Source organism: Microcebus murinus, chromosome 27, assembly GCF_040939455.1.
Source record: "Microcebus murinus isolate Inina chromosome 27, M.murinus_Inina_mat1.0, whole genome shotgun sequence".
Taxonomy (NCBI): Eukaryota; Metazoa; Chordata; class Mammalia; order Primates; family Cheirogaleidae; genus Microcebus; species Microcebus murinus.
Window position 1 is genome coordinate 852,436 of NC_134130.1, and position 17,080 is coordinate 869,515.

Genomic DNA, 17,080 nt, shown 5'->3' on the forward strand with positions numbered 1-17,080 from the left:
TGTGAAGAATGACATATGTGCAAGAACATTTATTGCAGTGGCCTTGTCATAACAAGTCATCCATCAACGGGGGACAAGGGAAATAGACAAAGATGCAGTCAGAATATGCAGCACTTTGAGGTAACCATGGTGCTGTGGTTAAGAGTAAGAGTGGGGGCTCTAGATCCATATTCTGTGGGTTTGAGGCATGCCTTGGTGTATCCTGCTGTGCCAGAGTGCTAGGATTACAGGCGCAAGCCACCGCGTCAGGCCCCTCATTGCATTTAATTGTCATCTCTCCTTAGACTCCTACAGTCTGTGTCAGTTTCTCAGTCTTTCACGACCTTGACAATTTTGAAGAGTACTGATCAGTTATTTTATTTTTTTATTTATTTATTTATTTTTTTTGAGACAGAGTCTCACTTTGTTGCCCAGGCTAGAGTGAGTGCCATGGCGTCAGCCTAGCTCACAGCAACCTCAAACTCCTGGCTCAAGCAATCCTCCTGCCTCAGCCTCCCAAGTAGCTGGGACTACAGGCATGTGCCACCATGCCCGGCTAATTTTTTCTATATATATTAGTTGGCCAATTAATTTCTTTCTATTTATAGTAGAGACGGGGTCTCGCTCTTGCTCAGGCTGGTTTCGAACTCCTGACCTCGAGCAATCCGCCCGCCTAGGCCTCCCAGAGAGCTAGGATTACAGGCGTGAGCCACCGCGCCCCGCACTGATCAGTTATTTTATAGACTGTCTCTATATTTGGTTTGTCTTGATTAGATTGAGGTTTTTGCATTACTGGCAAGAATACCACAGAGGTGATGATGGACCCTTCTGATGTCACTGTGTCACAGGGGCTTCATGATGTCACTATGACTCATCACTGCTGATATTAACATTGGTCCCTTGCTTAAGGTGGTGTCTGCCAGGATCCCCCGCTGTGAAGCTGCTATTTTTCATGGGTTCTTTCCAGGATGGCATGTTATAAAGTCTGCACCAGGGCCTGACACATCGTATTGTGTTCTGTGTTAACAAGTACAGTACATAAAATATGTAAAACGTGTATTTAAACAGACTACTTCCGGAAGGATAAATAAGAAAACAAAGCCATTGCTACTTCAAGAGAGGGACACTGGGAGCTCCGAAGCCTGCGGCCAGGTCGGCGACCGCACCGCCGCCCACAGGTGCCCTGACCCACGCCCCCGCAGAGCAGAGCGAACTGCGCCTGCGCCTAGCTGGGGGTCCCGGCAGAGGGCAGCAGCGCGCCCAGCTACGATCCACGTGGCTGTCAACTCGCCAGGGGGGAATGCGCTAGCTCTTCTGGACCGGCAGCTGATTGGCTACAGGTCCTTTCAGATCGGCCAATCACAGGAGTCCTGATGAGGCGGATGTGCTGCGGCTGCGCAGAGTCATTGAGGCATCCTAAGGGTAGTTGCCTATGCCTTATCCCCCAAGCCCGCTCACTGCGCCATGCAGGCAGAAGGACTGCAGAAAGGGGTTTACTATTTTTTTTTTTTGAGACAGAGTCTCGCTCTGCCACCCCAGGTAGAGTGCAATAGCATCATCATAGCTCACTGCAACCTCAGACTCCTGGGCTCAAGCGATCCTCCTGCCTCAGCCTCCCAAGTAGCTGGGACTACAGACAGACACCACCACGCCTGCTAATTTTTCTATTTTCTATTTCTTTTTTCTTTTTTTTTTTTTTTTGAGACAGAGTCTCACTTTGTTGCCCAGGCTAGAGTGAGTGCCGTGGCGTCAGCCTGGCTCACAGCAACCTCAATCTCCAGGGCTCAGCGATCCTTCTGCCTCAGCCTCCCGAGTAGCTGGGACTACAGGCATGCGCCACGATGCCCGGCTAATTTTTTGTATATATATTTTTAGTTGGTCAATTAATTTATTTCTATTTTTGGTAGAGACGGGGTCTCGCTCAGGCTGGTTTCGAACTCCTGACCTTGAGCAATCCGCCTGCCTCGGCCTCCCAAAGTGCTAGGATTACAGGCGTGAGCCACCACGCCCGGCCTATTTTCTATTTCTATTAGTAGAAACAGGGTCTCACTCTTGCTCCGGCTGGATTCACAAGTCTCCCAATTCTGACCTCCCAGCCTGGGAAGGGCCCAGTCGCTCCTTGCCGGGCCATACTCCAAGGGTTCCCTAGTCCGGAGTGCGGCTTGCCACGGTAGGGGCGGGGCCTGGCTCGTTATGAGGCGGGATCAAGTCATTCCGGCTTCCTATTGGTGCTCCTCCTTTTGTGGGCGGGACAAATTGACAACGGCTTTCCTGATTTGCTGTCTCCCTGGCGGCCCGTGACCCGGACGCTCTCTGGGCCAACATGGCGGCGCCCAGCGGCAAGACATAGCCGGCCTGAAGTCCGCGGCTGGCCGCGTGAGTAGGTAGGTCGCGCGAGCGAAGGCGAACGCGAACTGCTGGTCCCCGGGGTGTCCCATTCCGGGCAAGGCGGCGCGAGAAGGCGGCCCCAGAGGGACCGCGCTGCAGGGCCAGGGCGCCATGACCTTTTGTGGTGGAGGCGAGGACGTGCTGGTGAAGGCCGCCCGCCTAGTGCCCGCTGCCTCACGGCCTTGGTCTCCCATTTTGCAGAGGAGACAACTGACTCAGAGAGGTTAAGACCCTCGGCAGAGGTCACGCCGCAAGTCGGCAGCGAAGCGGGAATTGGAACCCGCGTCTGCTTGTTTCTCCCAAGGGAACCAGAATCCTGGCAGCCAGCCTCAGAGTTCGTGTACGTACACCCTGCCTCGGGGTTCAGATTTATAGATATTTTATAGCAATTTAGCGCATATTGCCATTAAATGGATACTTGGGCACCTGCCATATACCAGGCACCGTCTCGGGTGCTAGAGACACAACAAAGAGAAAGATAGACAAAATCCCCTATCTCCTGGGAGGCCAGACATTGAACAAGTTAGAAATAAGCGAAACAGGTGATTTCAGATACCGATAGTTACAAAATATGTATTAATGTGGATGATGAGGGCTTTTAGGATGCAGCGGAAGGAGAAGTGGTCAGAGAAGACCTCTCATTTGAATAGAAACCTGTATGACAACAGACAGCCATGGGCAGATCTGGAGGAAGACAGAAGGAAAAGCAAATGCAGAGGCTCTGAGACTGAACTAAACTTGGCTTCTTTTTTTTTTTTGAGACAGAATCTCACTCTGTTGCCCTGGCACCAGCAACCTCAATCTCCTGGGCTCAAGCAATCCTCCTGCCTCAGCCTCCTGAGTAGCTGGGACTACAAGCATGTGCCACCATGCCCAGCTAATTTTTTCTTTATATATTTTAGTCGGCTAATTAATTTCTTTCTATTTATAGTAGAGACGGGGTCTCGCTCTTGCTCAGGCTGGTTTCGAACTCTTAACCTTGAGCGATCCTCCTGCCTCGGCCTCCCAGAGTGCTAGGATTACAGGCATGAGCCACCACGCCTGTCCTAAACTTGGCTTCTTTCAGAGACAGTGTCACTGGAGCTGCCAGTGGTAGGACTTGAATTTAGAAGGGTAAACCCTGTCTGATTTTAAGTGTGATAACACTGACTTTAATTTACATCTTTAAAATCTCCCTCTGGCCATGGTGGAGAGAACTGACAGGAAGCAGGAAAGACAGAAGTGGGAGGCTGGGTAAGTATCCAGGAAATAGGTCATAGATTCGGCTGGTGGCCTGCAGATGGAGAGAAAGGGGTGCATTTGGGAAGACATTGGAAGTGGTCACCAAGACTAGTTGATGGATTGAGTGAGAAAGTGAGGGACACAGTGCACTCAGAAGTGACTTCTAGGATTATGGCCCAAATGACTAGTAATGGTGGTGCTGTTGGCTAGGATAGAATAGAACAGTTTAAGCAGGAATATCAATGCGGAGCAAATTAAGTTTGACATGGCTGGGTATATGCCAAAATGGCAGTTAGGTGTGGAGGCTGTGGCTCAGGGCTGGAGATGAACGCTGAGGATCCACCAGCACATAGGAGATTGTCACTTCTCAGACTTTAACATACATAGGAGACACCAGGGACTCTTGTTAAAATGCAGATTCTAGGCCGGGCATGGTGATTCATGCCTATAATCCCAGCACTTTGGGAGGCCGAGGCAGGAGGATTGTTTGAGCCCAGGAGTTTGAAATCAGCCTAGGCAACATAGTGAGACCTCATCTCTACAAAAAATTTTTAAAAATTAGCTGGGCATGGTAGCATGTACTTGTAGTTCCCAGCTCAGGAGGCTAAGGCAGGAGGATCATTTGAGCCCAGAGTTGGAGCTTACAGTGAGCTATGATTGGGCCACTGCACTCCAGCCTGGGTGACAGAGCAAGACCTGTCCCTTCCCCCCCAAAAAAAGTAAAAGACTTACATACTGAAAATTACAAAACATTATTGAGGGAAATTAAAGAAGACCTAAATAAATAGTGAAATCCCATGTTCGTGGATTAGAAGATAATATTATTAAGATATGAATAATTGATCTACAGGCCGGGCACGGTGGCTCATGCCTGTAATCCTAGCATTCTGGGAGGCCAAGGCGGGAGGATCGCTCAAGGTCAGGAGTTCAAAACCAGCCTGACCAACAGCGAGACCCTGTCTCTACTAAAAATAGAAATAAATTAATTGGCAAACTAAAAATATATATAGAAAAGATTAGTTGGGCATGGTGGCACATGCAGGTAGTCCCAGCTACTCGGGAGGCTGAGGCAGCAGGATTGCTTGAGCCCAGGAGTTTGAGGTTGCTGTGAGCTAGGCTGATGCCATGGCACTCTAGCCCAGGCACCAGAGTGAGCTCTGTCTCAAAAATTTTAAAAAAATAGAAAAAAAATAAATAAAATCTTATGACCTTGGAGTAGGCAGTTATTGTTTAGCTTTAACACCAAAAGCGCAGCTACAAATGAAAGATAAATTGGACTTCAAAATTTAAAATCGTGTGCTGCTAATAATAACAGCACAAAAGTGAAATGACAACCCATGGAATGGGAGAAAATATTTTTAAATCATAAGGGTATAGTAGCTATCCAGAACATATATGAAGAACACTTACAACTCAATAATAAAAAGATAAACTACCCAATTTTAAAATGGACAAAGGATCTAAATAGATGTTTCTCAGAAGATGATCTACAATGGCCAATAATCACATGAATCAATGCTCCACACCCAGTAGGATGTTTAATCAGAAAGACAACACAAGTGTTGCTGAGGATGTAGAGAAATTGGAACCCATATATAGTTGGCCCCTGAACAACTTGGGAATTAGTTGACCCCCCTGTAGTAAAAAAAATCTGCATATAACTTGACTCCCCAAAAACTTAGCTACTAATAGCCTATAATTGACTGGAAATTTTACTTAACATAAACAGTTGATTAACACATGTTTTGTATGTTATCTGTATTACACACTATATTCTTACAACAAAGTACACTAAAGGAAAGAAAATGTTATTAAGAAAATCACAAGGATGAGGAGATATATATACTATTTGTTTGAAACAGTCTCACTCTGGCACACTGGGTAGAGTGCAGTGGTGTCATTGTAGCTCACTGCAGCCTCCAACTCCTGGGTTCAAGCAATCCTCCTGCCTCAGCCTCCCAAGTAGCTGGGACTACAGGCACACGCCACCATGCTTGGCTAATTTTTTCTATTTTTAGTAGAGTTAGGGTCTTGCTCTTGCTCAGGCTGGTCTTGAACTTCTGAGCTCAAGCAATCTTTCCACCGCAGCCTCCCAAAGTGCTGGGATCACAGGCATGAGCCACCACACCCAGCCTACATTTACTATTTAAGTGGAAATGGATTATCATAAAGATCATCATCCTCATCTGCACATCAACTAGGCTGAGGAGGAAAAGGAGGGGTTGGTCTTGCTGTCTCTGGTGGCAGAGACAGAAGTGGAGGAAGTGAAAGGGGATGCAGGTACAGTCAGTGTTTAACATTTATTGAAAAAAATCTACCTGTACGTGTATCTGTGCCATTCAAACCTGTTCAAGGGCCAACTGTACATTGCTGGTGGGAATGTAAAATGGTGCAGCCACCGTGGAAAATAGTCTGGCACTTCCTCAAAATGTTAAACATAGCTGCCATATGTCCCAGCAATGCAACTCCTAAGTATAGACCCAAGAGAAGTATAAACATATGTCCACACAAAAACTTCTGCAGGAATGTTCATAGCAGCAGTAGTTATAACAGTCAAAAAACATTTGGAAAACAACCCCAAATGTCCATCAATTGACGAATGGATAAATAAAACATTGTTATAGCCATACAAAACATGTTTATATTCCATTCCAAAAAAAGTGGAATTTTTTTTTTTTTGGCAATTAAAAGCAATGAAATTCTGATAACATCCTACAACATACATGAACCTTGAAAATGTGTCAAGAGGAAGAAACTAGTCAAAAAAGAGCACCTGTCATGATTTCATTTATATGAAATGCCTGGAGTAACCAGTCTATAGAGACAGTGGATTAGTGGTTGCCTGGGTTTGGGAGCAAGAGCAAATTGAGACTGACTGCTAATGGGTGCAGGGTTTCTTTGGGGGGTGAAAAAAATGTTGTAAAATTAGGTTGTAATAATGGTTGTATGACTCTGCATATATACTAAAAAAGCATTAAAATTTTTATACTTTAAAGGAATGAACTATATGGTATATGAATAAAACTGTTTTAAAAAATGACCCAGGCCAGGCACAGTGGCTCATGCCTGTAATCCTAGCACTCTGGGAGACCGAGCAGGTGGATTGCTCAAGGTCAGGAGTTCGAAACCAACCTGAGCAAGAGTGAGACCCCATCTCTACTAAAAATAGAAGGAAAATTAATTGGCCAACTGACATATATAGAAAAAATTAGCCAGGCATGGTAACACATGCCTGTAGTCCCAGCTATTCAGGAGGCTGAGGAAGAAGAATTGCTTGAGCCCAGGAATTTGAGGTTTCTGTGAGCTGATGCCACAGCACTCTAGCCTGGGTGACAGAGTGAGACTCTGTCTCAAAAAAAATAAATAAATAAAAAATATGATCCAGCAAGGCATGGTGGCTCATGCCTGTAATCCCAGCAGTTTGGGAGGCTGAGGTGGGAGGATCGCTTGAGCCCAGGAGTTTGAGACCAGCCTGAGCAATATAGTGAGACCTCATCTCTACAAAAAATTAAAAAATTGGCTGAATGTGGTGGTGTATGTCTGTAGTCCCAGCTACTCCGGAGGCTGAGGTAGGAGGATTGCTTGAGCCCAGGAGATTGAGGCTGTGGTGAGCTATGATGATGCCACTGCACTCTAACCTGGGCAACAAAGTGAGACACCATCTCTTCAGAAAAAAATAAAAAAGATTCAGTAAGGTGGGGTCGGGGTGCATTTCAGGAACAAATTCTTTGGAAGTGTAAAAGGTTTGGCCAAGCAGAACAGAGACCCTTTGCTTGTATAATAACTGCCTATCTTGTGGATAAGGAACCCATTGGAGCTGGTAAGTTTGCCATGCAATCTGCAATGTGCCCTCTGCCATGTTGCGATCTTGTCTCTATTAGCAGGTGAGGTGCCAGGCTGATGCTGAGTCTTCTCTCTTGGCCAGGTGATTGTCCGACAAGCAGAGGCATGAGCTGGGTCCGAGCCATCTTGCTGGCCAGAGGCCTCTCTAGGGGCTGGGGAGGCATCTGCGGGGCCACAATCCCTGGAGCCCCCGTCTCTCAGGTAACCAGCATCTGGACAGTAGTCGGGTGGGGGAAGGAAGGCCTGAGATTTGCTCCCAACCATTTCAGTATTCACCTGGGAAGGCAGCTCCAGGGGGTCTGGCTGGCCTGTCTGTGCTGAGGGCCATTGACGGTCCCTGATTGATTTTAACAGGTGCTAGTGCCCACGTGGTGAGGGGCTTCACTTTGCAAATAAGGATGTACGAGCCCAGTGGATTTGGGGGCTGACTGTGGGTAGCTCCTGCATCTACTTGTAAAGGTGGGGGCAGAAAACTGAACTTCCTTCCCACACCCAAAGGGACCCAATGGCACAGGCAGATCAACAGCCTTAGATGACAACGGTGATGGTGATGGTAATATTAACAGTTCCCTTTCTGACCACTTCCTCTGCCTGGTGCTGGGCTATGCATTTCATTTACGTTATCTCTTGCCGTGGTGTTTCTCATCCTTTGGGCAGTCCCTGGCTTCCTTTCTGATTTTTGCCCTTTGAATATACCACCTGTAGGATTAATTGCTAAAATTGCACTTTAAATTAACATCTTTTTTTTTTTTTTAACACAAGGTCTCGCTCTGTCACCCAGGCTAGAGTGCAGTGGACTTATCATAGCTTACTGCAGCCTCAAACTTGTGGGCTCAAGCGATCCACCTGTTTGAGCGCTTCACAAATAGCTGGGACTATAGGCACATGTCATGATGCCTGCTATTTTTTTTTTTTTTTTTTGCTTTTTAGACTTGGAATCTTGGAGTCACCCAGGCTGCTCTCAAACTCCTGGGCTGAAGCGATCCTCCTACCTTAGCCTCCCAGAGTGCTGAGATTACAGGCCACCATGCTCGGCCACCTTTTTTTAAAAACTTAATATCCGAGCAAGACATGTGGTGGCTGTTACGGGCAGCAGAGCAGAGGGATTGAGAACACTCACTCCAATCTCAGCCCTGCTGCTTGCAGCTGTGTTGCACCCTGCATCCCGCTTCATCTTTCTGGGCCTTGGTTTTCTCCTCTGTATAATGGGCACACTAAGAGCAATGCCCCCCGTCAGAGCAGCTGTCAAACCTCACACTTATAAAGTGGTTAACAGAGGCTGAAAAGGAAGACTATTCAGTAAATATTGGATCTTATTAGCTTTGTATGTTTATAGATGCTTATATATGACCATTGTAATTTAAACATTCAATTTAAATCAAATATGAACCAGGGGTGGTGACTTACGCCTGTAATCCCAGCACTTTGGGAGGCTAAGGTGGGAGGATCACTTGAGGCCAGGAGTTCGAGACCAACCTGGGCAACAACAACGAGAGCCCATCTCTACAAAACATTAAAAAATTAGCCAGGCATGGTGGCACATGCCTGTAGTCCCAGCTACTCAGGAGGCTGAGGCAGAAGGATTGCTTGAGCCTAGGAGTTTGAGGTTGCTGTGAGCCAGGCTGATGCCATGGCACTCTAGCCCAGGCAACAGAGTGAGACTCTGTCTCAAAAGAAAAAAAGAAAGAAGAAATCTGGGGCCGGGTGCGGTGGCTCACGCCTGTAATCCCAGCAACTGGAGAGGCTGAGGTGGGAGGATCGTTTGAGCCCAGGAGTTCAAGTGAGACCAGCCTTGCCAACATACTGAGTCTCACTCTGTCGCCCAGGCTGGAGTGCAGTGGCACCATCATAGCTCACTGCAGCCTTGAACTGGCCTCAAGGAATCTTCCTGCATCAGCCTCCTGAGTAGCTAGGACAACAGGTGCCAGCCACTACACCCAGTGGCTACCTAGCACTGTGTTTTGTCACAGTTTGTGACGCTGTCAAATCTTGGTTTTGTGACCACAGTTCCGTAGTTCCTTGCAGGCCTTCAGGAATGCAACGGGCTCCTCTACCTGGACAGAGCCAGCCCAGCAGCCTCCCAGGGACACTGGGAGGTGCCAGATTCCAGCAGTGGTCTTCTGTCCCCAGGTACCTCCCCAGACCCCTCGGGGCCTCCACTGCAGCGCCACCGCCCACAACTCCGAATCGTCAATAGTTCCGGTCCCACCTAAGCCCCAGCGGAAGCCTGTCAAGGCCCTGTCGCCCTACGAGGACCTGTTTAAGCAGGCACCAGGTATGGAGCGGGACAAGGCGAGCTTCCTGCGGAGCCTGAAGAACTTCGGGGAGCACAACGTGCACAAGCGGGGCCACGTGGACTTCATCTACCTGGCCCTGCGCAAGATGCGGGAGTTCGGCGTGGAGCGCGACCTGGCCGTGTACAACCTGCTGCTGGACGTCTTCCCCAAGGAGGTCTTCCGGCCTCGCAACATCTTCCAGCACATCTTCGTCCACTACCCACGGCAGCAGGAGTGCGGGATTGCCGTTCTCGAGCAGATGGAGAACAACGGTGCGGCCAGCAGGCCGGCCTGGGGCAGGGGGTGGGCTGCCCCGACAGCCGGCGGACCCCCTCCTGGGTCTGTGGCCCCTCCTTCCTCTGTGGCTTTGGTCTCCGTCTGTCTGTCTTGTTCTCCTCCCTTTCTCTCTCAATCTCTCTTTTTTTAAAAAAAAATTAGTTATTTTTATCTTATTTTTAGAGATGGGATCTCACTATGTTGCCCAGGCTGGTCTCAACTCCTGGCCTCAAGCGATCCTCCCGCCTTGGCCTCCCAAAGTGCTGGGATTACAGGCGTGAGCCACCCTACCCGGCCTCTCAACCTGTCTTTCCGTCTCTCATCTCTTTCTTGCCTTTCTCTGATATTTCCTTTCTAATTCCGTCTGATTCTTTTTCCTTCTCTGTGATCAATTCCCTGAGTTCAGTTTTGTCCGTCTGCCCTCTTCCCTCCCTCTCTTCTGTCCCTCCCTGAGGCTCTTCTTGCATCTGCTGGCACAGGGGTGATACCCGACAAGGAGACCGAGTTCCTGCTGATTCAGATATTTGGACGCAAAAGCTACCCCATGCTCAAGTTCTTGCGCATGAAGCTGTGGCTACCCCGCTTCAAGAACATCAACCCCTTCCCCGTGCCCCGGGACCTGCCCCAGGACCCTGTGGACCTGGCCAAGTTGGGCCTGCGGCGCATGGAGCCCAACATGAACGCCAAGGTCACCGTCTACCAGGTACCCACTCCTGTCCACGCCCCCTGCCCAGCCCCACCATCCCTGCCCTGGGTTCCCCTCATGCACCCGGAGTGATCGTGGTAGAACAAGCCCTGATTCCCTGGTTGAGTCCTGTTTAAAGTTCCCATGGCCATGTTGCTTAGTACAGCTGTACCTCTGGGTTACCCTGTTCGCGCTGCTATAGCAAAATGCCACAGAACGAGTAATTTATCGCTTGCAGTTCCAGAGGCTGGGAAGTCCAAGAGCAAGGCGACATACTCAGACCATAGCAACCTCTGGGCTCTGCTTCCATCCCTCTCCCAACATTCGCTACATTCTAGGCATCTGCCTTCCTTTTTGTTTCTTTTCTTTTTTTCTTTTTGAGACAAGGTCTCACCCTGTCTGTCACCCCAGCTAGAATGCAGTGCTGTCATGATAGCTCACTGCAATTTCCAGCTCCTGGGCTCAAGCGATTCTCCCGCCTCAGCCTCCTGAGTCGCTGGGACCACAGGTACACACCACCATGCCTGGCTAATTTTTCTATTTTTTGTAGAGATGGGGTCTCGCTGTGTTGCCCAGGCTGGTCTTGAATTCCAGGCCTCAAGCAATCCTCCCTCCCTGGCCTCCCAGAGTGCTAGGATTACAGGCACAAGCCACTGTGCCCAGTCCCTTTTTGTTTCTTTTTTTTTTTTTTTTTTTGAGACAGAGTCTTGCTTGTTGACCAGGCTAGAGTGAGTGCCATGGCATCAGCCTAACTCACAGCAACCTCAAACTCCTGGGCTCAAGCAATCCTCCTGCCTCAGCCTCCCGAGTAGCTGGGACTACAGGCATGCGCCACCATGCCCGGCTAATTTTATATATATATTAGTTGGCCAATTAATTTCTTTCTATTTATAGTAGAGACGGGGTCTTGCTCTTGCTCTGGCTGGTTTCGAACTCCTGACCTCGAGCAATCCGCCCGCCTCAGCCTCCCAGAGTGCTAGGATTACAGGCGTGAGCCACCGCGCCCGGCTCCTTTTTGTTTCTTGAGTGTTCTATACCAGTTCCCACCGCAGGCCTTTGTGCTAGCTGTCCCCTTGCCAGGAATATTCTTCCCCAGACACTTGGTGTTCTTCAGGTCTCAGCTCCACTGTTCCTTCCTCAGGATGTCCCTCCTAACCACTCTGGCTGGGGTACCACTGCTTCACCATGCTGAGTTGGTTCTTTAAATTCACTGTGACTCAGTTTCCCCCATGTCTCCCAAGGCCCAGCACAAGTGGATTCTCAGCAGTGGTTTGTTGAATGACTGAGTGGTACAGTACCCCCGGCCACAGTGTCCTGGGGGCCCCTACTCATGCCATGCCACATGGGGGATCCAAATCAAGCCCTTCACAGCTCTTGTCATCTGGTCCTGGAGGCTGGCCCCAGATAAGTTTCCTTCGGAGCCATGGTTCCGAGATGGAGAAGCCCCGGACGCTATGGCAGCCCAGAGGGAGCAGGAAGCAGGAAGGGTGTGGGGAACGTGGGGTTAAAGAGCTTGGTCTTGAACCTGTTGGTTGGTGGAGACAGCCATGCAGAGGTTTCAAGAGGGATGGGGTTGGAGCCTTGCTTCTGGAATGATCAGCAATTGCAAAAGCGCCCTCTGGTGGCCGTGTGGATGCTGTTGGAAGGGGACAGGAGGTGACTGAGGGGTCCTGGTGAGAGAGGCCAGAGACTTGGCTTAGAGAGCAAGAGCAGAGTACAGGGGAAGGGTAGTTTTTCATTCATTTCTTCATTTTGAAAAGTGATGCATAAGAAAGCCAAACAGGGCCGGGCACACTGGCTCATGCCTATAATCTTAGCACTTTGGCAGGCTGAAGTGGGAGGATTACATGAGCCCAGAAGTTCAAGACCAGCCTGGGCAACATAGCTAGACCCTGTCTCTACCAAAAAAAAAAAAATAGCCAGGCATGGTGATGCTCGCCTGTAGTCCCAGCTACTTGGGAGGCTGAGGCAGAAGGATCACTTGAGCCCAGGAATCGGAAGCTGCAGTGAGCTCTGCTGCACTCCAACCCAAGCAACAGATCAAGAACCTGTCTCAGAAAACAAACAATACATAATATCGCACAGTTAAGAGTCTTCCTCTTGCCCTGGCCCTTGGGCCCCCAGTCTCCTTCCCCCAGAGGGAACTGTTTACATGTCTCCTTCCAGAGAGGTTCTTTGCATTTGCAAGCAGATATATATCCTTTGTTTTTTTGTTTTTTTTTTGCATATATAGTCTTTTTTTTTTTTTTTGAGGCAGAGTCTCACTATGTTGCCCTAGCTGCAGTGCCGTGGCATCAGCCTAGCTCACAGCAACCTCAAACTCCTGGGCTCAAGCAATCCTTCTGCCTCAGCCTCTCAAGTAGCTGGGACTACAGGCATGTGCCACCATGCCCAGCTAATTTTTTCTATGTATTTTTAGTTGGCCAATTAATTTCTTTCTATTTTTAGTAGAGATGGGGTCTCACTCTTGCTCAGGCTAGTTTCGAACTCCTGACCTTGAGTGATCCGCCCGCCTTGGCCTCCCAGAGTGCTAGGATGACAGGCGTGAGCCACCACGCCTGGCCTATAGCCTTCATATTTAAATATTCTTTCCGTCATCTCATTATACAAAATATATACAGAAAGGTTAAAACATGATAAAGTGACCACTTAGACTATCTGGATTTACAATGGAAACAATCCGTAGCCATCAAGATGGAATTGTCCTTCTAGACTGTGGCAGCTCCATGTTGTAGAGTCCCAGGAGCCGGGAAAAATGAAGCAGGTGAAACAGTGAAGCCCAGTGTGTACAGGAAGCTGCCTGAGGAGTAAGAAGGGAGGGAAGCCAAAGCTGGAATGTAGGCTGGACACATGGCTCATGCCTATAATCCCAGCAACTTTGGGAGGTCGAGGCAGGAGGATCACTTGAGCCAAGCAGTTTGAGATTACAATCAGCTATGATTGCACTATTGCACTTCAGTCTGGGCAACAGAGCAGGACCCTGACCCCCCAAAAAAAGAACTCCATAGTGTTATATTTGAAATGAAAAATCAGTATAAATATACTAATTGTCCAATAAAAGAGTCCAGGCCTAAAACATAGATTTTACAACTGTTTCTGCAGTGTACAATGGCAGGGCTGTACATACATGTTCTACACCTTGCTGTTTGCAGTTTTGACTTAATATGGCTTATAACATTGATCCATCTCAATTCTTTTAACTTGAAAAGATGTACAATATGTGTTCCAACAGTTGTCCACTGCGCAATGTTTTGGTCAAAGACTGTGCATTTTGTAAAAAATTCAACTGTATTTCATTTTTTTTTTTCTTATTTTTCCTTGTAAGAACGTGTTCTGTAATACGTATTTCATTTTTTGAATCATGTTTAGGGTATAAAATTTATTTATTTATTTTTATTTTATTTTTTTGAGACAGAGTCTCCTTTTGTTGCTAGAGTGAGTGTCGAGGTGTCAGCCTAGCTCACAGCAACCTCAAACTCCTGGGCTCAAGCAATCCTGCTGCCTCAGCCTCCCGAGTAGCTGGGACTATAGGCATGCGCCACCATGCCCGGCTAAGTTTTTCTATATATATTAGTTGGTCAATTAATTTCTTTCTATTTATAGTAGAGACGGGGTCTCGCTCTTGCTCAGGCTGGTTTCAAACTCCTGACCTCGAGCAATCCGCCCGCCCCGGCTTCCCAGAGTGCTAGGATTACAGGCGTGAGCCACCGCGCCCGGCTATTTATTTTATTTTTTAAAGACAAGGTCTTCCTCTGTCACCCAGGCTAAAGTGTAGTGGTGCAATCATAGCTTATTGCAGCCTTGAACTTCTGGGCTCAAGCGATCCTCTCACCTCAGCATCCCGAGTAGCTGGGACCACAGGTGCACGCCAACACGCCTGCCTAATTTTTTAAAAAAATTTTTTTTGTAGAGAAGGGGTCTCACTGTGTTGCTCAGGATGGCCTCAAACTCCTGGCCTCAAGCGATCCTCCCACTAAAGTTCTAGGATTATAGGTGTGAGCCACTCATGACCAGCCTCCATGATGTCAATTTTTTTTTTTTTTTTTAAGACAGAGTCTCGCTTTGTTGCCCAGGCTAGAGTGAGTACCGTGGCATCAGCCTAGCTCACAGCAACCTCAAACTCCTGGGCTCAAGCGATCCTTCTGCCTCAGCCTCCCGAGTAGCTGGGACTACAGGCATGCACCACCATGCCCGGCTGATTTTTTCTATATATATTAGTTAGCCAATTAATTTCTTTCTATTTATAGTAGAGACAGGGTCTCGCTCTTGCTCAGGCTGGTCTCGAACTCCTGACCTTGAGCAATCCGCCCGCCTCGGCCTCCCAGAGTGCTAGGATTACAGCATGATGTCAAATTTTAAAAGATGCACAAAAGTATTCCTTCCACCCTGTCCTCCACAGAGATAAAAGCCATCATTTGCATATTGTGTCATTTTCCTGGGATAGTCTGTGTATGTGGAATTACTTTTCTTTTTTTAATTCACAAGTATTGAGCACTTATTATGTGCCAGGCACTGCTCTAAGCATTTTTAGAACCATCTGAGGTATTGTTATCATCCTCATTTTGCAGTTGGGGAAACTGAGGTACAGTGACTTGGCCGAGCTCATGCAGCTTGTGACAGAGCCAGGATTGTGTGATTTTAAGGCAGGTGGGCTTGGCTCCAGGGTTCCCTAGCTGTGTTCCCATCTTAAATGTTGGTGGCTATTGCCAAATGGGATATAAGGGAAGAAAAGAAAGATTTGAGTGACATGTAACAGGACGCCAGTGGAGGTGTCCTTAATTCACTGAGATCTCCCTTGCCATTTCTCTTTCCTGGTTCCTTTGTTTGGGCTAGGGTCACAAGCTTCCACCCCTGCTCTTCCTTGCAGATGCCTTTGTCCAAAGACTGGACAGGTGCATTGGATCCCACCCAGCCCCACATCGTAGGTAAGGCCCCAGGCAAGGGGAAGCCAGGCCTTTGATCCGACCCAGGCCCTTCGAGGTTCCCACTGGACCTGCTTGGGGGCTCCCTGGGCCTTTGGGCAGAGCCCCTCACCAGGGCACCAGGGCATGCCTTTTTCCACGCCAGGAATCCAGAGTCCCGATCAGCAGGCTGCCCTGGCCCGCCACAACCCATCCCGGCCGGTCTTCGTCGAGGGCCCCTTCTCCCTGTGGCTCCGCAACAAGTGTGTGTATTACCACATCCTCAGAGCTGACTTGCTGCCTCCCGAGGAGCAGGTGAGGGCCCACAGCATGGGGGTGGGCTGGCATTGCCCTAGGCCTCATGAGAGAGGCTGGGGAGGGTGGTACCCAGGTCCTGGGCCTGACCCTGCCTGCACTCCCCTCCTTGGAGTAGGAAGTGGAAGAGATTCCGGAGGAGTGGAACCTCTACTACCCAATGCAGCTAGACCTGGAGTATTCGAGGAGCGCCTGGGATGACTATGAATTTGACATTGATGAAGGTAAAAACATGGACCAGCAGGACTCCAGACAGCACCCAGGATGAGGGGTAGCCTCTGGGGTCAAGGGATGGGGCTCAAGAGTCCAATTACACCCCCCACACACACACACACACTTGCATGCATCACGTTTCCCAGGGGCTCCAGGCCTGAGACCGCCCAGACCTGTCAGCCCTTGGTCACACATTTGTGGAGCACCTCTGTGCTGGCTACTGGGTGTAACCAGGACAGACTCAGTCCCTTGGGTCAGTGGGGGAACAGGCAAGTTACATTTTGGGGAGGTGCATGCCACCCAGCCTCCAGAAGCAGGGACAGAAAGGCTTCTTGGCAGAATCTGGAAGAGCCAGGAGGCATCACCCAGGTGAAGTATGGAATGGGCAGCCTAGGCAGAGGGGCTAGCTTGTGCAAAGGTCCAGAGGCACAAGAAAGTGAAAAGGAGCTCAAGGGACTTAAAAGGTTCAAAGGGCTGTGCCCCTCCCCGTGCAAACCTTGAGAGCCCATCTCTCCCGACAGTGGAGGAAGGCCCTATCTTCGCCATCTGCATGGCAGGTGCCCACGACCAAGCAACACTGGCCAAGTGGATCCAGGGCCTGCAGGAAACCAACCCAGCCCTGGCCCAAATTCCCGTGGTCTTCCGCCTGGCCGGGTCCACTGGGGAGCTCCTGACGCCGTCCCCTGGGCTGGAGGAGCCGGCCAGGCCACCACCGCCCGAGGGCCAGGAGGAAGAAGACACTCTGCAGCAACAGCAGCAGGGCCAGAGTTGAGTATGAGCGGGCTGGTGGGCACAGACTGTGGCCCGAGGAGGATGTGGACTGGTGTGAAAGCATGACATGGCCTTTGAGTGTACAGCAATAAAAGTTGCCCTGCTTGGTGGGGCTGCATCGCCTCCCCAGCATCTCAGGCTGCCAGCAACGGGCAGGCGAGAGCCCCCAGGATTTACAAGCTCTTCTGGCGCTTTCTTCCTAGGGATGGTCA

General features: G+C 49.3%; 1 protein-coding gene across 4 annotated transcripts; it reads left to right on the forward strand.

Annotated features, from left to right (window-relative positions):
* The first annotated feature begins 2,251 nt into the window (after positions 1-2,251).
* On the forward strand, positions 2,252-17,040 carry ECSIT (ECSIT signaling integrator). Of its 4 annotated transcripts, none has more exons than XM_075998348.1 (9): positions 2,252-2,363; positions 2,569-2,707; positions 7,470-7,632; positions 9,562-9,979; positions 10,463-10,686; positions 15,536-15,593; positions 15,736-15,884; positions 16,003-16,108; positions 16,655-17,040. In XM_075998348.1, the coding sequence occupies exons 3-9, from the start codon at positions 7,489-7,491 to the stop codon at positions 16,867-16,869; spliced, it is 1,314 nt and encodes a 437-aa protein (XP_075854463.1). In that variant the 5' UTR covers positions 2,252-2,363; positions 2,569-2,707; positions 7,470-7,488; the 3' UTR covers positions 16,870-17,040. The 4 variants fall into 4 exon arrangements, with proteins under 4 accessions (XP_075854463.1, XP_012646022.2, XP_012646025.2 ...); XM_012790568.3 differs by having other exon boundaries at positions 2,253-2,363; positions 16,619-17,040; XM_012790571.3 differs by having other exon boundaries at positions 2,253-2,363; positions 7,514-7,632; positions 16,619-17,040.
* The last annotated feature ends 40 nt before the right edge of the window (positions 17,041-17,080 follow it).

What these genes read in the sequence shown, in the direction of transcription:
- ECSIT (XM_012790568.3), top strand. Translation starts at nt 7,489, where the DNA reads ATGCTGAGTCTTCTCTCTTGGCCAGGTGATTGTCCGACAAGCAGAGGC. An exon ending in CACCCAGCCCCACATCGTAG is followed by an intron (nt 15,594 to 15,735) that starts GTAAGGCCCCAG and finishes TTTCCACGCCAG; the next exon opens with GAATCCAGAGTCCCGATCAG. An exon ending in TGCTGCCTCCCGAGGAGCAG is followed by an intron (nt 15,885 to 16,002) that starts GTGAGGGCCCAC and finishes TCCTTGGAGTAG; the next exon opens with GAAGTGGAAGAGATTCCGGA.